This window comes from Bufo bufo, chromosome 5, assembly GCF_905171765.1.
Source record: "Bufo bufo chromosome 5, aBufBuf1.1, whole genome shotgun sequence".
In the NCBI taxonomy this organism is placed as follows: Eukaryota; Metazoa; Chordata; class Amphibia; order Anura; family Bufonidae; genus Bufo; species Bufo bufo.
The window spans coordinates 77,245,787-77,267,139 of record NC_053393.1 but is presented as its reverse complement, the minus strand read 5'-3'; the positions used below and the strand labels follow the sequence as shown (position 1 = coordinate 77,267,139).

Sequence of the window (21,353 nt, the reverse complement as noted above, 5' to 3'; positions counted from 1 at the left end):
GTAGCTCAGTGTGTTTAGACTGGTTGTTTGTTGGTCTGTCTCTGCCAGCATCAGCAATCGTCTATGTGGTTAACTCACCTATGTTGGTGGTTTGAGTCTCTGAGTCGGCATAGTGCACAGCCGCTCTCAGTACTCACTGCCGCTGCTCAGTGACACGCTGGTCACTGGTCAGTTCATGTGCTTGCAGTGTGTGTTAGCCCCTGTTAGTGGGTTGGGGATTCCTCAAAATACTATAAGTCTCCCCAGGGGCTATAGCGCACAGTATCTTTCTCCGTTAGCACATCACAATTATACAGGCAGCACCTTGCCTTTCGGAGCACCATATCCGAGTATTAGTGCTGCGGATTTTAGATTATCAGTCCGTCTATCCCCTTATTATAATCAATATAGCCCTCCTAATTGCTAGGGAGTTATACCCAATTTTAGTAGAGGCCAGATATATTAGGGTAGACGGGTTCAGTCTTAGTTGATTTTTATAGGTCCACCCCTTTCCTATATAAGCACTAATAAAACATTTATTATTTTTCTCTGGACTCTGGCCTAGTTTTCAGGAGCTTGCACGTGTAGGTCTTGTCTATAGCTCTGCTAAGACTAAATTAACTAATCAGGGGGCAGGAGTACCCAGTCCATCTTCCTAGTAACCTAAACAAATCTGCCAGTGTTAACTATATATTGCCCATATATATTGCCCATATATTCCTATTAGTGCAAAAAGGAATGTTTCAACAATAAATCACAACAGTCAACTCGGCAACATTAAATTATATATAATTATAAACATTTAAACTAAGCCATTTTGCACCAGTTTTGATAACGCTCCCCCTTAGTACCTTGCCATTTCAAGCTCTGCTCGTCCGGTTTGTGCTTACAGGCTGCGATGGCGACGTAGCGGTATACACCGCGTGACAATCACTGGGCAGAGCAGTATACAGCACCAGACCGCTTAGGACAGTGATTGGCTGCAGCAGTCACATAATGTGCCGTGTACCGCAACATCACATGCCATATTCACCTACGTGTTGTCCCTGATCTTGTGACTTTTTGGCATTTTATGAGGAAGGGGTAGCATGTAATTGGGGACTGTAGCAGTGCCCGGTGGCTGACAGTCTTCTGTACTAGTAGCAGTGCCCCTAATATTGTAACCCTCTCATTTCAGCTATATTCTGTGTACCTGGAGGGCTTTATCCTTTTCAAAGTGCGATACAAGAATCTCCATTTCTGGGATGAAAAGGTAGGTACTCATATTTACGTGTGACTGGTACCAATAATTATGCAAGTCGGCCACTTCTCTGGGGGCTATGTGCTGGGGATACCCTTCTTCTAGGTTCAAACTTCCTTGCAGGAGCTGCTGTTTACCAAGGCCTTGCACATTACAACCATACTGGTTGCAGAGGGGTTGGCCAGCAATGTAAAACGTGCAGCAGATATGGGGGTCAAGAAGAATTATACATGTTGTATTTCATCTATATTCATCTGTGAGTGTGGGTATCTTTCTTTTCTATTTGTCAATTACTGGTAGAGGGTTTGCACTGATCTTTGCGTGTACCAAATGCGAATAGATTGTCAATACTAATCCTCTGGGTCCCTGGGTTTTGACAACTACTACGAGTGGGTATTTGGATACTTTGGTGGAAATTTACTCTGTATTGCCGCCCTAAGTTGCAAGTATGAGAAGAAATGGGCACGGGGTATATCATACTTTTGTGCCAAAGTCTCGAATGTCATTATGATTCCTTGGTCACAGATATCACCAAGGGTATTAGCTCCCGCCAATTTCAATTTGTCCGCTCCCATCACCACCGGCATGTTTGGTAAGGATTGATTGTCCCATAGAGGTATGTCTGAGACAACCTCTGTGAATTTGACCAGTGATTTAGCCTCTTTCCAGACAGTCTGTGCCAGTTTATGCAGTGGCAGCATGGACCATTGAAATGTAGATGACCCTTCTAATACTGACCATAGGGTATTGCAGTTTAGGTAGGTTTTTAGGAAGTACTCAGAGGTCGGCATGTCTGCTGTTGTGAACCATGTGTTAATAAGCCGTATCTGGCCGGCTAAGTAGTATGTAAAATAGTCCGGAAACTCCCTTTATTTTTGGGCGTTTCAATGTATCTAGGCTGAGTTTAGCTCGGGATCTGCCCCATATAAAAATCCTAGTCATGGCATCCAATTCTTTGAACATTATTGAGGGAACACTACGTACGAGTATGCCTAGTATTGGCAAGTGGTCTGATATTCCTCTGGGCAAGTATGTTATGGACCGTAAGTTTAACAATACAAGTTCATTGCCTAGTATATAGTCTGTCCTAGTTAAGGAGTTGTGACAGGAGTAAACATTAGACCTGGGAAATTTAGATCTCCAGAGATCATGCCACCGAAATTCTGTTAAGAATCTCTTAAGCTGCGAGGGAGACGCTATATTTGATGGGGTCAATCGCGGGATCCAACATCATATTTAGATCTCCCATGCAGATTACTTTAGCATGTGGGTAAGTTGCCGCAAAGGTGGCTGCTAGGTGTAAGATCTGCATGGAACCAGGGGGAGGGTTATAGACTCCTAGTAAAACATACTGTACATTGTCAATAAGAGCATGAACAAAGACATATCTGCCGTCCGTATCAATGACCAGTTCTTTTGCCTCCCATCTTAGTCGTTTATGTACTAGCAGAGACCCCCCCCCCCCCATCCCCCTCGAGGATGAGGAATGACAGGAGTGTGCGCACCGTTGTACCCAAGGCTTCTTTAGGGTCATATATGTAGTAGGTGTAAGATGTGTCTCTTGTAGACACAATATTTGTGGATTGGAGTTTCTAATAAAGGCGAGCACCATTGACCTTTTTTGTGGCGTGCCTAAACCCCTAACATTCCATGAAAGAATTTTTAACTCATGGAATCCTGGGTGTGACTGTAGTGTCAGGAGCCGAACCTACTGCAATGGCTGTGATGGGGTATAACAGAATCGTTTGATCATCTTAAACAAAAAAAAACATTAGAAAACTAGGTGTACAAACTACTCCTTAACCATATATAACACCTGTAAGGTACGTTATGTCTGGTGTAGCTTCTTTCATGCCAGTGAAACCGGGAGGCCTCCATCATAGGTGATGATGTGACAGAGGCATGCAGACTGCAGCAACTACTAGGATACCTCTATTTAAGTAAATACCTAGGTATGATTGAGGTGGCGCTTAGTAAGTGTTTAAACAGATAACCGTATAAACAGGAAGCTATAATAAATCATAGGTAAATCGATTCAACTTACCCTAGCCAGTCCAATGGCGCCATCTGATGACCTTTCTTTACAGAGTTTCAGGGGATTCCTCCTCTTGGAGTTCTTCGCCGTAGGGCTAGCCACTCAGCAACTTCTCCAGGCGAGGTAAAGAAAACCGCTCTATCTCCGTCTACCACTCTTAATTTTGCAGGATATCCTCCGGCTCTCTGCAGGGTGAATCGAGTATGTCCTGACTTCCCGGTGTTAGGGCCCCTCCAGGAGGTCTTTTTACTGGTACTGGCCGGTAAGTCTCAAGATTTGCCCCATAGTTCTACGCCTGCCACGGAGCTCAGCTCACGAACATCCAGCCGTCTAGGCTGCTGGCTTCAATATCTATATTTAACTAAAAACCATACTATCCTGCAGTTTTCACACTGGCCACTAAATAATTGTTGCCTCTTGTAAAGATCACTTCACTGAAGTTACCTGCTTATCTATACACAGAGGTGATATAATTACAGGCAGGATTAGAACGACAGAAAAGACAGGATCCACCATTCACAGTAAGTGATTGTCAGAGCGTATCTATTCTTTCCTTGTACAATGACCTCTGCACAGGTCACAGATCATGCCTAGAGAACTCTCCCATAGAAGTCAATGAGGTCCCCTCCTGACCATTGTGTCTATGGCTCATGGGGCTGCCGTAAAGCAATTTTCTTTATGCTTTCTAAATGCTGTTAAGAACAGCTCAGGCAAGATGGCCGCCCTCATAATCATGTTCAGGAGATACTTGCAGCGTTTTGGTGTCAGTCTGATGAAACTGAGCCAAATGCATCCATCCTGACACACCATGTAAGTCAATGGGGACGGATCCGTTTTCACTGACACAATATGACACGATAGAAAACGGATCCGTCCTCCGTTGACTTTCAATGGTGTTCAAGACTGATCCGTCTTGGCTATGTTAAAGATAAGAAAACCGACCAAAAGGAGTGAGTCAAATCTATTACAAATATCACTAATACTGGAATAGTTCAAAAATAGCATAATTTTATTGGAAAATCACAAGAGGATACATAATTAGCACAAGTCACACAAGAATAATTAATACAGGTCACAATACATTAAAAACCAAGGGGACCGATGGTGAACTGCCGGTACGTATAAATAAAGTGCATGTGCATAAGACTTTCCAGTTGGTCATCAATAAAAGGATATGTAATATCCACACACTATGGCTCAAAACTAACATGAGTTACCTAATTGCATTATTTATACAAGAGGTGCCAGAAATGGACGTGATGATACACACCACCTTTGGCTATCTGAGGCAATGAGGTAAATAAGTTGTAACCAGCACATAGAAAAATTATACTGACCACACAATTCTAGTATACCGTACAGCAACACCACCGGTCCACTCCCCAACGCACGTTTCGCGTACAGCTTTTTCAACTTTGTTTGGGCTATATATAGGTTCCCTATGTTAAATATAATACAAACGGATCTGTTCTGAACGGATGGAGACTGTTGTATTATCTGAACGGATCCGTCTGTACAGATCCATGACTGATCCGCACCAAACACGAGTGTGAAAGTAGCCTTTATAGTCTACCGGTATATGTGAATATTCTATGTCATTATTAATTATTTATTTTAAAAAAAACAGGTAGATGGTGTGTGTGTGTGTGTGTATATAAATATATTTAAAAAAAAAAAAAAAAAAAAGTCTTTAACTTTAATTGTTTGGACTTTCAGCACAGCAAACATCCTCACTTAAAGAGGACCTTTCACCGCTCCTGACATGCCTGTTTTAATAGCTACATGCATTTGCAGTACACCAGTCCTTCAGGGGGAGCGAATGTGAGGACACGGGGGCAGGGCCGTCTTTAATATTGATTGGACCCTGGGCAAAAATTTACTTGGGCCCTCTGGATCCCGCCTTCCTACACCTTAGGCAATCACGCCCTCCACCACAACACACACACAAAAAATCCACACATCTGGTAGAGTCCAGTGAATGACTGTAAATACTTCCAGTTCTGAAGACTCCAGCGGCTCAGGATCAGTGCTCTGGGCAGCTGGGCTCAGGCTGGAAGTGGGCACCGCTCTGCAGGAAGGAGACCAGGGCTCGGCTTACCCTAGTGTTACAGTGCACCCCAGCACCCCACAGTATGCAGTATAGCACCCTATAGTATACAGCAACCCACAGTATGCATTATAGCACCCTATAGTATACAGCACCACACAGTATGCAGTTTAGCACCCCACACTATACAGTACCCCACAGTATACAACACCTCACAGTATACAGCACCCCAAACAATACATGATACAGCCCCCCACACTATACAGTACAGCAGTATAGCACTCCACACTATACCGCACCCTCAGTATACATTATACAGACCCCCACAGTATACAGTACAGCAGTATAGCCCCCCCCCACACTATACAGCCCCCCACAGTATACAGGCCCCCACAGTATACAGCCCCCCCCCCCCCACAGTATACAGGCCCTCACAGTATACAGCCTCCCCCCCACAGTATACAGCCCACCACACAGTATACAGCCCACCACACAGTATACAGCCCACCACACAGTATACAGCCCCCACACAGTATACAGCCCCCACACAGTATACAGCCACCACACAGTATACAGCCCACCACACAGTATACAGCCCACCACACAGTATACAGCCCACCACACAGTATACAGCCCCCCCACACAGTATACAGCCCCCCCCACACAGTATACAGCCCCCCCACACAGTATACAGCCCCCCCACACAGTATACAGCCCCCCCACACAGTATACAGGCCCCCCACACAGTATACAGGCCCCCCACACAGTATACAGGCCCCCACACAGTATACAGGCCCCCACACAGTATACAGGCCCTCACACAGTATACAGCCCTCCACACAGTATACAGGCCCCCCACACAGTATACAGGCCCCCCACACAGTATACAGGCCCCCCACACAGTATACAGGCCCCCCACACAGTATACAGGCCCCCCACACAGTATACAGGCCCCCCACACAGTATACAGGCCCCCCACACAGTATACAGGCCCCCCACACAGTATACAGGCCCCCCACACAGTATACAGGCCCCCCACACAGTATACAGCCCCACCCCCTCAGAATACAGCCCCCCCCCCCACAGTATACAGGCCCCCACACAGTATACAGCACCCCACTATACAGTAGTTTACAGTATATTAACATAACAGCCCCTGTTACCTTTTTCTGATGTAATCTTCACACAAAAAAACTCCACAGTTAACTTCTGCAACACTCCACAGGACCTGTGATGACCTCATAGCCATGTGACCAGTAATTGCTAGGTTACTGGTCACATGGTGATGATGTCATTAAGGTCCTAAATCACAACTTTAACACAGTCCGATCATGATGCCTGGAATCCTGGTATAGCTGACAGCCTGACACCCGGGGCAGTGGCTAGCAGGGTTTAAGAGGCAGCTGCCTTGGGCCCCCCAGGAGCAACTGGGCCCGGGGCAGCTGCCCCTTTTGCCCCTTGGTAAAGACGGCCCTGCACGGGGGTAGTTAACAGACCGAAGGTTACTCTTGGTACTCGCAATTTGTAGAAGACCCTGAGCAGGCGTACAGCAGTGATGAAGAGGCTGGCACATGGATCCTCTGGGACACTCTCTGTATATAGGGGCCAGGCCAGGTGGTAGGTGAGGTGCCCTGGGTGTTGGAAGTTTAGTGTGCCAGTGGCAAGATCCCTTATAGTTCATGACGCCAGTGCCGGTAACAGTGGCACATCGATTTGTTGTAGGAATAATTGAGGTACACACAGTTGTAGTGAACCAGAACTCCTTTTTACTGAACAGTTCAACTATTTACAGGCTTCAGATAAAGTTCCATATGCAGGATTATGGTATCAGGCAGGCTTGACATAAATGGCAGGTAAAATCCTAGCAAGATAACTCAGAGGGAATAAACTCACAGATCAGGCTGTACTTTCTGCAGAATCCTGTCTGACTTTCTCCAAGGCCCGGATGCCTAATAGCTGGCTTTATCCTTGAAAGGGGAAACTTTCCTCTGGTATGAATCCACTTGCTGCAAATAACCTTCTGCCTTTCAGCTTTCTACTTTGCTGGTTAAAATTAGCACTGCTCTGTACTTTGTAAGATGCAGGATAACTTCAGGAGGGAACTTCTTCTCCTGGAGGCAAGCTAGGAGCCTGGGCTATCTAGCTGCATGTTAGAAGCTGAACCTCAGCTCCTGCCTGGCTGAAGTCGATCTTTGCTTCTCCACACACCCCTCTCCTGGACTGGACCTGACTATATATACTAGGGGGTTCCCTAGCTCCCTCTACAGCTTAGGAGGAGGAACTACACCCCTAACAGGCCTGGTACACAGGAGATAATATGAAAATACACATTACAATGCAATATAAAATACCATGACCATGTTCCACAGGAGGTGGAGAACAACATGACCCAATTGACCCTTGAGTAGTGCCCACCATTACGTAGTGCCGGTAACAGTGGCACATCGATTTGTTGTAGGAATAATTGAGGTACACACAGTTGTAGTGAACCAGAACTCCTTTTTACTGAACAGTTCAACTATTTACAGGCTTCAGATAAAGTTCCATATGATGTCATTATCATCGCGCCGCCTGAGCCAGGCAGCACACAACGGGGGACACAGGCCGGAAGAGGCCTGCATCGCATCACTGCTAATGAAGGTAAGTATTAGTGTTGTTTTTTTGTTTAGTTTTTTTTGGGGGGGAGCTGGCATTTCTTACAGCCCCATTTTTTTGGGGGGGCACTATGGTGACATTTCTTACTGGCACATTATGGGGGGGGCAGCACTATGGGGGCATCTGGGGGCTTTAAAGTGGCTTTTTTTTTTTTTTTTTACTGGCACATTATGGGGGGCACTATGGGGCATCTGGTGGCACTATAGGGGCATAATTTGGGGGCACTATGGGTTAGTGGGGGCTCTGAAGGGGCCTTTTTTTATTGGCACATTATGGGGGCATTATGGAATCTGGTGGCACTAAGGGGGCATTTTTTTACTGGCACGTTATGGGAGGCACTATAGGTGAAAGCATCACTATGGGGCATTATTTGGGGGCACTATGGGGGAGTGGGGCACTATTGGGGCATCTGGTGGCACTAAGAAGGGGCACTTTTTTTACTGGCATATTATGGGGGACACTATGGGGAAGGGGGAGATGAGCACTATGAGGGCATTTACTGGGGCACTATATAGGGGTAGTTTATACTGGCATACATTATGGGGACATTAGCTCAACTGCGGGCACTAAGCGGGGGTATTTCATGTACTGTCATATTATAAGGAGAATTATTACTACTAGGGGGTATTATGGGGAGCTTTACTACTACTGGGGGGCTATGAGGAACATGATCACTAGTATGGGCACTATAGGGGCATTATTACTACTAAGTGTGCTCTGGCAGAGAATTATTTCTATTGGTGGAATTTTGGGGAGGACTGTTACTTTGGGGGGGGGGGGGGGCACCCTGGCACAGTATCGGCTTAGCACAATTATTTTTGGGGGAAATTATCTTGTGTGTATATATATAATATACTATTAGTGTCTGGGCGCAGTTATTTTTTAGAGCACTGTGTGCCAATAATTGTTGAAGGGGGCAATTTCTGCAGTATAGTATTGGGGAGCACAGTATTGGGGGTGGCAGGAAAGGGTCTTAAGAAGATGTGAAGATGATGGAAATGTGGGAAACTGTCTGTCAATCTCTGCAGAGACGGGAGATGGCTTAAAAATCATTATGGTGGTCTGGTCTGAATGGAGAAGATGGGGAAAGAGAACGTCTACATCAGGGGTGACATCACTGGATGTAAGAGGTATGTGGCGCTATGTAGGAGAGGAGATGCTTCGGCTGCTCCCCCTGCCATTTGCAGAAGGAGGATTCAGAGCTGGGTGAGGACGGCCAAAGGGGGCAGCAGGCCACGGGCGAGTGGCAGATGGTGGGGGGGAACCACAGGCCTTGAGCAGGATCTGGGGAGGGAGGAGAGCGGAGGAGCTTCCTTGCTGTAGCCGGCGGTCTATTGTATAATGTGAAGCAGGCAGTGCAGCCAGGACAGACCTCCCCCCTCTCCGTATGATGTGTAGAGACAGGCCGCAACTATAGAATGTCAGCTGTACAGTGTTTGTTGGGAGTGGCCTATTATATGTAGGAGGGGCTTTTAATAATGGGCGGGGATAAAAATTTGCACGCACCGCATTTTTTCACTCCTACAGGGCTTTTAGAAATGGCCAGGCAAAATAATCAGCGCAGCACGCTACACGCCCCGCATTTTTAAATATGAAGGGGGCTTTGAAAAATGGTCCGGCAAAAGAATTGGCACAGCGCACTACATGTGCCACATTTTTTGCCTTTCAGCCCCCCCTAGACAAAATTCCTGGGTGCTCCCCTGTACACACCCAACTGGTTATCTCCCCTCTGTACCCTTACTGCAGACTGCTAGCAATTCACTCATAACTTCTAGTAGAAATAATAAAGGAATGGGACAACATATAGTTATAAGAATAGATGCTCCAGAATTGTTATTACATAAGGAATGCATGGAGCTATTAAAACAGGCAGGTCAGGAGTGGTGAAAGGTCCTCTTTAAAGTCCATTTATATGGGACTAATATCGGAATCGGACATTTGTATGAACTCTCATTCCTGTAAATCAGCCTGTGTAAAAGGTCGTTCATCAGTGAAACTGTTGTGTGTGCTGGCTCCTAAATCATCATTTCTGGGCAGCAGATCGTCCTGTGTAAACAGGGATCTGCTGCCCAGAAACAATGAATCTGTAAGAAGACAAGTGACTGCAGTAGTGATCGCTCGTCCTCGTACAGTGGAAGTGATTGCTACATATAAATGCAGCTCTCACCTCCTCTGACGATCAGCCTGTTCAGTGGGATTGTGTAGTGCGCCATTACTTTCTTAGTGACCAGAGAGTTCCCCCTAGTAGTGATTCAATTAGAGCATCACACATTACACCCACAGTGCTCCTCTGTTGGCTTCTTTATCTAGGTCTCTCAAAAGGACAATAGAGCTGTCATACTGTTATCCCAATTCTATACATACCGCTATAATAAGGATTACATTTTGGGTAGCATATTACCCTCACAGCAACAGTAAAGTAGTTGTAGCTCTCTGTGCCTACCGCTATAGAAGGAAAATATTTTGTCATTTTCAATAGCATAGTACTGCCGACATGAAAAACAAAAATTCAGAAAATATATATTTTTCTTTTATAAATATTGTGATGGAAGAGACCCCTTTTAAGAATGATGTATTTCAAAAATGCATTACGTGCAGCCAAACATGTGTTTTGAGAGAACAAGAGTATCGGCATAATATGATCTGTGTGATGTGCCTGGGTTTCTGTACACTGTGATGAACGGATAATGCAGGTTTTTGTTTTTCTTTTACAAGCATTTTGAAGCTTTTTGTTACATGACTATAAAAGTTCAGGAATGTAAACAATGTGCCGTGTCAGGCAGAAAATGACATACCAAGAGGCTGTGGGAAAGTCCACAAATACCCTCGTCACTGTCGTGTCAGGCTGGGTTCACATTGGTGTTGTGCTCCATTATAGGATCAGAGCAGAAAAAATGACAGCCATGCTTCATCCGACACATGATGGACACCAAAAGCACCTGAAGGAGGGTCAGTCAGGTTCCTGTCATAGTGTCTGTCAAAATAGTGCTGCGTGATATGCTATGCTGTCACTTGATAACCCCTTAGTGACCAGCCTGTTTTGGGCCTTACTGACGACCTTAACAGAGACCTCCACAGCGCCTGCCCCTTTAACAGTGACCTCCACAGCATCCTGTCCCCTTAACAGTGACCTCCACAGCAATCTGCCCCCTAACATTGACCTCCATAGTGGACCGTCTTCCTAATTGTGACCTCCACAGCAGCCTGCCCCTAGGGTGGCCAGAGGTCCGGTTTTAGGCCAGACAGTCCGGCTTTCAGACTCCTTGCCTTCCGTCCGGGGCAGGGCTTGGACGGACACAGGGATGTCCTTTTGAACAGCTCACTCTCAGACAGCAGCACTGTACTGTCTGAGTGTGAGCTGCAGGGAGAATGTCACCGTCCCTCCCACCCCTGCAGCTGACAGAAGTTCATTTTTACCTTCATTTTTTGAATCCCTGTCGGCTGCGGAGTGGGTGTGGCTTAGCGGGACCTGGGGGCAGCGTTTTTAAGTTCGTCTTTTGAGGGTGGCCTGAATGGCCACCCTAACTGCCCCCTGAACTGTGACCTCCACAGCACTCCGCTTCCTTAACGGTGTCCTCCACAGCGCTCTGCCACTTTAAAGGAAATCTGTCACCAGGATAATCGCTATTGAAGTAAAGCCACGGCCTAGTAGCACTTAGTACCTTATTTCCAGATGTGCCTTTGTTTCAGCAATAGATGTTTTTATCCTCTGAAAATCCTGTTTATTTGGTATGCAAATGAGCCAGTAAGGTGCCCAGAGGGGCGTCACTCTTTTGCCGGAAGGAGCACAGACACGCCCCCTGCTAGTGCCCAAGCCCGCCCTCATGCTTGGAGAAGGGAAAGGGGGGGGGGCAGAGTTATGGCTTGAATGTGATGTAGGAGGGGTGGGTGGACACATTATGGCAGGGGGTGTGCCTGGGCTCCTTCCTGCAAGAGTGACGCCCCTCTGGGCACCTTACTGGCTCATTTGCATACCAAATAAACTGGATTTTCAGAGGATAAAAAACATCTATTGCTGAAACAAAGGCACATCTGGAAATAAGGTACTAAGTGCTATTAGGCCGTGGCTTTACTTCAATAGCGATTTATCCTGGTGACAGATTTCCTTTAAAACTGACCTACAGCAGTGAAGAAAAATTGTTATGTAAAACTGTGTGTATGTGGAGACTAAGGGCCTGCGAGCTTCTATTGGCTGATAAGGGTCATGTGACCAGGCTTCTATTGGCTAATGCAATTTTTTGGGAATATCTCAGAAACGGTACGTGCTAGAGAGCTGAGACCAAATTTGTGTGCCAAATTTCGTAAATGTAAATGCAACGGTGCGGATTCCTTTAGTGGACATGTATACACACACAAACACATACCTGTACATACTCAGAGAGATATATATATATATATATATATATATATATATATATATATATATACATATATACAGTACAGACCAAAAGTTTGGACACACCTTCTCATTCAAAGAGTTTTCTTTATTTTCATGACTATGAAAATTGTAAATTCACACTGAAGGCATCAAAACTATGAATTAACACATGTGGAATTATATACATAACAAACAAGTGTGAAACAACTGAAAATATGTCATATTCTAGGTCAGTGATGGCGAACCTATGGCACGGGTGCCAGAGGCGGCACTCAGAGCCCTCTCTGTGGGCACCCGCGCCTTGGAAAAAGTATATGGCGTACCAATATGCTTTAGACTTTTCCTGCCATTCATCAGCACAGGATGCACTATGAACAGCACAGGCAGCGCGCTGAATGTAGGCAGGCTGTTATAGCTAAATGATAAAGTACATGGAAGATATACTACACTGCTCAAAAAAATAAAGGGAACACAAAAATAACACATCCTAGATCTGAATTAATTAAATATTCTTCTGAAATACTTTGTTCTTTACATAGTTGAATGTGTTGACAACAAAATCATACAAAAAAATGGATTTTTTTTTTTTTTTAACCCATGGAGGTCTGGATTTGGAGTCGCACTCAAAATTAAAGTGGAAAAACACACTACAGGCTGATCCAACTTTGATGTAATGTCCTTAAAACAAGTCAAAATGAGGCTCGGTAGTGTGTGTGTGGCCTCCACGTGCCTGTATGACCTCCCTACAACGCCTGTGCATGCTCCTGATGAGGTGGCGGACAGTCTCCTGAGGGATCTCCTCCCAGACCTGGACTAAAGCATCTGCCAACTCCTGGACAGTCTGTGGTGCAACGTGACGTTGGTGGATAGAGCGAGACATGATAACCCAGATGTGCTCAATTGGATTCAGGTCTGGGGAACGGGCGGGCCAGTCCATAGCATCAATGCCTTCGTCTTGCAGGAACTGCTGACACACTTCAGCCACATGAGGTCTAGCATTGTCTTGCATTAGGAGGAACCCAGGGCCAACCGCACCAGCATATGGTCTCACAAGGGGTCTGAGGATCTCATCTCGGTACCTAATGGCAGTCAGGCTACCTCTGGCGAGCACATGGAGGGCTGTGCGGCCCTCCAAAGAAATGCCACCCCACACCATTAATGACCCAATGCCAAACCGGTCATGCTGGAGGATGTTGCCGGCAGCAGAACGTTCTCCACGGCGTCTCCAGACTCTGTCACGTCTGTCACATGTGCTCAGTGTGAACCTGCTTTCATCTGTGAAGAGCACAGGGCGCCAGTGGCGAATTTGCCAATCTTGGTGTTCTCTGACAAATGCCAAACGTCCTGCACGGTGTTGGGCTGTAAGCACAACCCCCACCTGTGGACGTCGGGCCCTCCTATCACCCTCATGGAGTCTGTTTCTGACCGTTTGAGCAGACACATACACATTTGTGGCCTGCTGGAGGTCATTTTGCAGGGCTTTGGCAGTGCTCCTGTTCCTCCTTGCACAAAGGCGGAGGTAGCAGTCCTGCTGCTGGGTTGTTGCCCTCCTACGGCCTCCTCCACATCTCCTGATGTACTGGCCTGTCTCCTGGTAGCGCCTCCATGCTCTGGACACTACGCTGACAGACACAGCAAACCTTCTTGCCACAGCTCGCATTGATGTGCCATCCTGGATAAGCTGCACTACCTGAGCCACTTGTGTGGGTTGTAGACTCCGTCTCATGCTACCACTAGAGTGAAAGCACCGCCAGCATTCAAAAGTGACCAAAACATCAGCCAGGAAGCATAGGAACTGAAAAGCGTCTGTGGTCACCACCTGCAGAACCACTCCTTTATTGGGGGTGTCTTGCTAATTGCCTATAATTTCCACCTGTTGTCTATCCCATTTGCAAAACAGCATGTGAAATTGATTGTCACGCAGTGTTGCTTCCTAAGTGGACAGTTTGATTTCACAGAAATGTGATTGACTTGGAGTTACATTGTGTTGTTTAAGTGTTCCCTTTATTTTTTTGAGCAGTGTATATTGGTATTCAGGTTAAATTGCCGTGTTGGCACTTTGCGATAAATAAGTGGGTATTTGGTTGCAGTTTGGGCACTCGGTCTCTAAAAGGTTCACCATCACTGTTCTAGGTTCTTCAAAGTAGCCACCTTTTGCTTTGATTACTGCTTTGCACACTCTTGGCATTCTCTTGATGAGCTTCAAGAGGTAGTCCCCTGAAATGGTTTTCACTTCACAGGTGTGCCCTGTCAGGTTTAATAAGTGGGATTTCTTGCCTTATAAATGGGGTTGGGACCATCAGTGGCGTTGAGGAGAAGTCAGGTGGATACACAGCTGATAGTCCTACTGAATAGACTGTTAGCTGCTTTTTTCTTGCCATAATACAAATTCTAAGTAAAGAAAATCGAGTGGCCATCATTACTTTAAGAAATGAAGGTCAGTCAGTCAGCCGAAAAATTGGGAAAACTTTGAAAGTAAGGGCTATTTGACCATGAAGAAGAGTAATGGGGTGCTGCGCCAGATGACCTGGCCTCCACAGTCACCGGACCTGAACCCAATCGAGATGGTTTGGGGTGAGCTGGACCGCAGAGTGAAGGCAAAAGGGCCAACAAGTGCTAAGCATCTCTGGGAACTCCTTCAAGACTGTTGGAAGACCATTTCAGGGGACTACCTCTTGAAGCTCATCAAGAGAATGCCAAGAGTGTGCAAAGCAGTAATCAAAGCAAAAGGTGGCTACTTTGAAGAACCTAGAATATGACATATTTTCAGTTGTTTCACACTTGTTTGTTATGTATATAATTCCACATGTGTTAATTCATAGTTTTGATGCCTTCATAGTCATGAAAATAAAGAAAACTCTTTGAATGAGGTGTGTCCAAACTTTTGGTCTGTACTGTATGTGTGTGTGTATATGTGTGTGTGTGTGTGTATATATATATATATATATATATATATATATATATATATATATATATAGCGTTCACCATAGGGGATAAATTACATGAAATTTGTGTAGTGTGGGTAGTTATGGACTCGGCGATACCAAAGCCTATTTTCAATAGAAAAAAGGCATATATATTTTTATTTTATTTTATTTTATAAATGTTTTGTTTACCTTTTTTTTTTTTACCACTTAACACCTTTTGAGAACCCAGGACGAGAGTGCTCTTCCTAAATAGCCGGTACTTTGCGCCCCAGGACAAGCATTCTCGTCCAGTAGTCCTTACTTCTCCTTACTGACAGCCGGATCCCTGCTGCATCCACCAGCATCAGTGATAACGCCGATGCCGGTGGATTAACCCCTCATATGCCGTGGTCAGCAGTGACCGCGGCATATGAGAGGTTTGCACTCCCTCTCCTTAGCCATCGGGTCCCCGTGCTGCGGTGACAGGGACCCGATGGTTGCCATGGCTGTCCAAGCCATTCCAAGGCCTTGGGGCCTGGCAGCTACGGAGGCCTATGAGGCCCAGCCCCCAGGCTGGGTCTCATAGGCAAACTATCAGAGTATTACACTGTGTAAGGCCCCTTTCACACGGGCGAGATTTCCGCGCGGGTGCAATGCGTGAGGTGAACGCATTGCACCCGCACTGAATCCGGACACTTTCATTTCTATGGGACTGTGAACATGAGCGGTGATTATCACGCATCACTTGTGCGTTGCGTGAAAATCGCAGCATGCTCTAAATCAGGGGTGCACAACCTCAGAGCCAAGGTTTGCAGCCCCCTGGACAGAAACACAGTTGATCGTGAGATCAGCTGTGTTTCTGCCCGCAGCGCCATGCGATGGATCATTACAGCTCCTGCTCCTGCACTGTAGCAGGAGCAGGACGGGTCCCCAGCTGTCAGTGACAGCACAAGACCCGAGGAGAAGGCAGAAGCAGTGTATCAGCGCTTCTGCCTTCTCCTCACACAGGTGAGTGCTATGCAGGGTGGCCCCGGCTTGGGGGCAGAGGAGTGAAGAGCTGCAGGTTCAGGAGACTCTGATTAGCTCTGCCTGTGTACAAAGCACCCACAGCAGGCTGGTTTCCCCTGTAACTGGGGATCCTTTGGATGCCCCAGTTACAGTGGAAATGGTGTGCAAAAAAAAAAAAAAAAAAGGCTGTGTCCCCAAAGGAATTTCAGTGACCTCTTGGGGACAAATTATGTGGAAAAAATATATTAAAAAATAAGTTGCGTTAATCAGTTGGGGTAGTCATAGTGCAACTTTTCTCCTTTCAGGTCACCTTTCAGTTGTCCTTTTCAACTAGCTGTCGTCCTGTACAGCGTGGGCGAAGGTAGAAATAAAAAAATAAAAAAATAAAAATATATATAATAAAATAATAATAATAATAAATATATATATATTACACATACATACAGGTGCATCTTAAGGTAATCAGGAACTCCAGAGCTTACGGGTTGCACGTGCATGGCTCATGTTACGCATGGGTTCCTCATTACGTCTCAGGGTTCGCTGTTTGTCGCCTCTCAGGCTGTTATCGGTGCGTTACCTTGGTAAGACACGTTCGCCAACATGGAACGAAAGATTACATACCTGACACATCATTCAGGTTCGGCGATCCGTTCCACATTTGTTATTTTGCATAGCACGCAGTCACCTGGGGTCATGAACATGTTAAAAAAGGCCATCATAACAGTGGATTTGTTGATTTCCTGGTCGCAGGTTTCCACACAGTTCTAATCGCGCTGCCTGAAGCCACGTATGAGTGTAAAAACTTACAGTCCGCGGTGAGAGTCCCCACAACAGTGGACAGGTTGATAGAGGTTGAATTAGAGAAAGGGTTCCTCATAGGCCCCTTTTCGGTTCCCCCGTTCGACCACTGGCGGGTCAACCCGGTGGGGGTAGTCACAGTTAAATTCAGCAAGAAGGAGAGGCTGGTATATGACCTTTCATGTTTCCAGCCTCAATTCCCTCATCCCATCTGAAGAAGTGAGTATGAAGTATTCGTCCATAGGTCAGGCCATTGCCATCATCATGCAGGCAGGGCCTGGGGCTCATCTGTCCAAGGCAGACATATCAGATGCCTTCAAACTACTTCCCATCATGCCTGCGCTCTGGCAGTGGCATGGTATCAAATGGAAGAACCTGTATTATTTTGCCACCAAACTAACATTTGGCTCCAAGAGTAGCCCCTGGCTATTTGACCAGTTCTCTCGGCCCTGCACTGGGTGTTGGAAGTCAAGTTTCACTGCAGTCATGTTGTTCACTATCTGGATGACTTACTGCTAATTGAATACCCAGGGCGCACACCCCAGGATCTGGACACCCTACGAGTAGTTTTTCCCAGCTAGGCGTGCCAGTGTCTCCTAAGAAGTTCATCCATGGTGATCACTTTCCTGGATATCATACTAGACTCCGTCAACATGTTAGCCAGTTTACCGGAAGATAAACTGATCCGGATCAGGGAAGTCCTACACAGATTCACAGTCACGAGAGTATAAACAAAGGCGGAGTTACAGTCGTTGCTAGGGATGCTAAACTTCGCCATGCGCATTATTCCACAGGGTAGGTCATTTATTTCCCGTCTGTTAGCTCTTCTTCCCGCGGCTCCACAGCAGCACAGCCCGGTTCAGCTAGACGCTCAGGTTGTAGCAGATCTAGTCATGTGGGATCTCCTTTTTCATCCCCTCAGCTATCAGTTCATCTCCTGTGGATTTTTCCGATGCTTGCTTCTTCCAGTATAGCTTTTGCAGCCATTTCTGGCACCCACTGGCTGGCCGGAGGAAGTCAGACAGATCCCGGGGTTTCTCAAGTCTTCAGCCTTGTTTGAACTATACCCCATAGTGGCTGCGGCGTACATATGGGGTAGTTCATGGTCCAATTCCACAGTCACGATAGTCTCTGATAATGCAGCTACGGTGGATATTTAACGACAGGTAGATCCAAATCCCCACTAGTCATGTCCTTCACCAGGAGACTAGTTTGGCTCTCGTTACGGTGTAATTTCCGCTATTGCTGTTCCCATATCGGGGGTACCCCAGAATGTGGCGGCTGATGCTCTGTCACGGGCTAATTTTTCGCCAGAAGCGTACAACGTAGGGGCCGTGATACCTCCTCACTCACAGTTGATTCTGGATTGACCAGTCACATAGTTACGGCACATGCCCTGGTAGCCAGGTCTCTTTCGGTTAACACGGCCATGACTTATAAGACAGGATGGAACAAGTTCCTCACATTCCAAGCGAAGTATCCTCAAGAGAGTACTAGCTTCATTGGTTATGTTTTGGCCTTTATAGGGTACTGCCATTCAGATATGAAACTCTCACACAACACCGTCAGGTCCTACCTGGCAGGCGTTCAACATTTCTCGGCCATCAACAACCCGGAGTCGGGGTCCCTATTTTTTGTTCATTGTTAAGGCAGCCCTGAAGGGCCTGGGTAACTGCCACGTGACAAGCCAACCACGACAACAAGCCATCACTGGAGAAGTCTTCAGGGGCTTATCTAATATACTAGACTGAGCCCCTTTTGGTACACTCCCCAGTCTCGTGCTCAAGGCTGCCATTTACTTAGGGTTCTATGGGTTTTTGGGGCCAGGCGAGTTCACGTGTACTTTCTCCAGCAGCAGCTACGTCAGCATCGCCCAGCTGGGCCCGTGCTCTGGTGGATACACACTGTCCTTGCCAGTTACCAAAACTTCTCAAACCGGACCCCCGACACTAGTTAAATTTTTCCCAACGACACACCCATGGTGCCCGGTTCGCATTTTCAAACGGTTACTGGCATCTTTGGCAGGCCGAGACCCTTGCAGTCCTCTGTTGCCGTTTCCCAAAGCTCCGCTCACTACCTCCCAGTTTGTCAGTCACGTCCGCACGTTGGTGTCAAATTTAGGTTTGAACCTGGCATCTATTTCTGGTCATACGAAGTGCCGGCTCATGTAATCCAGAAGTTAGGTCGCTGGCGCTCCTCATGTTTCAACAGGTACATACCTCGTCCCGATCGTGAAATGTCTCTCGGTTTTGAGAGTCTTGTTATGTAATGTTGTTTGGGAATAAACGGTCAGGTGATGTTTGATAGCAGTGTTTTTGCCCACTTTAGGCCCCCCCCCCCTACGCAGTGGTAGCATGTCTCCAAGCCCAGGCGACACAGGAAAGCCATGACCACAAGTGTGAAGGCCGATTTATTGGCCTGTATTTGTGGGAGGGGCGCCGGCAGCTCACTTATACCCAGCTAACACCTTCCCCTGAGGCTGACGTTCCATTGCAACATACCCTCCCAACCCGCCCTCATTTTCATCTACACATTACAGGGTATGCCCACTTTAGGCTTTCCCACCTACGCAGTGGTTACGGCACAACTCAAGCCGCTTAGTTAGTTACTCAGGCAGGTAGAGGGTACCATGTCTCCAAGCCCACGTGTCACAGGCAAGCCATGACCACAAATGCAAATGAGTCTCTAGGAGCAATGGGGGCTTTGCCGTTACTCCTAGAGGCCCTGCTTTCTCTACAACTGCAACACCCTCTGTGCTTTGATTGACAGGGCCAGGCAGGCGTGATCACTTTTACACTGCCTGGCCCTGTTAATCAAACTGCAGAGGGCAGGGTAGTTGAAGAGAGAGCAGAGATTCTAGGTGTAATGGCAACGCCCCCGTTGCTCCTAGAGGCTCATTTGCTTATTCAAAAACATCATTTTTCTCAGCAACGTGGGCACATACGAACATGAGACCAACACAGATGCCTTCAGCTGCCAAGTGCACATGTAACCGGTCAGCCAGTGTCATAGCTACAAATCTGCTGACAGTTATAATGGCTCATTTTGTCTGGGGAGCAATCGTTGGGGTACACAAAATGGTCGCCGTCTTGTTAGTACACACAAAACCTGTCCTAATCACACAGCAGCACAAGTTACTTTAGAGCAGTGGACTAAATAGCTGCCTAATCCTCCTCTCTGCTCAACTTGTCAGGGATTATGAACAAGAATACAGTTTAATAGGAGACATGATGTACAGAGAGGAGGGTAGGGATGTGGATAATAAGCAGCAGCACTTGTATGCAGTCTCCATTACCACAGCCTGTCCTGTCCATCCCCTCTGTACTTCATGTCTCCTCATGAACTCCATTCCCACAGAGATTAATTTGAAGATTTTATCATCTATATTCAGGATTCTAAACACTCACAAGTAGGAGAGGAGGATAAGGCAGATCTTTGGCTCAGAGTTGTAAAGTAACTTGTCCTGTGTGATTTAGGACAGGTTTTGTGTTAACTAATAGGATGGCGGCCATTTTATTTCTTATAATGATTACTTCCTATACAAAACAATCCATTATAACTAATGAAAGTTAATTTTGAAAGACATATTAAAGGGATTCTCCAGGAATTAAAAAAATGAAAATACTTAAATATTGCTTTATTATAAATATATTCCCAATTACAAGTGGAAGGGCAATGAATAAAAGAGGCAGAACTGCAGAATCTGCATAGTCTAAATAAAGCGAGTGCTTCCTTAGTTCCACCCTTGTCAGGCATTTATTTGCTGAGCTGACAGCTTTATGATGATAGTACTAGACCTACAGTGCATAAAGCCCTCAGGGCTGTCCAGTAATAATACCTGCTGAGTATATGCACACTAGGTAATCTATTGGAACATTAAATTTAAAGATAAAACATCCTAGTGGTACAAAAAATGTTAGTAGTCTCTCCCCTCTAAAATCCGTATCGAAGTAAGCATAAGCCATGTACACTAGGTGACCCAAAACCTAACCATCCCTTTCTTGTGAAAATCTGGTCCTCCTAATCCTGAGAAGGGCATCTTTTAATTTTTATGCAAATCTATTTTTCGGTGCACAGTGGATGGGGCTGCTCAGTTATGTGCACTGGGCTTCCCATGCGTTATTGCTCTTGGCTCTGAAATCTCTGGGACTGTCAAGGAATGGTGCACCAAACAGAGCAGCCCTATCCTCAGTGCATCCTGAAACCTTATTTACGTAACAATTAACACCTTAAGGTGAAAATGGCAAGGTCCTTAAGACCAAGCCGTTTTTTTGAAACTTGACGTGTCCCTTTTATGTGGTAATAAC

General features: G+C 46.2%; 1 protein-coding gene across 1 annotated transcript in view; it reads left to right on the top strand.

The window, feature by feature from the left end:
• SNX31 (sorting nexin 31) overlaps positions 1 to 21,353 on the top strand; it is a 68,544-nt gene that overhangs the window by 22,088 nt on the left and 25,103 nt on the right. The window contains exon 2 of the mRNA XM_040433461.1: positions 1,157 to 1,231. Within this exon, the coding sequence (XP_040289395.1) occupies positions 1,157 to 1,231 (75 nt within the window). The remainder of the gene's footprint in view (positions 1 to 1,156; positions 1,232 to 21,353) is intronic.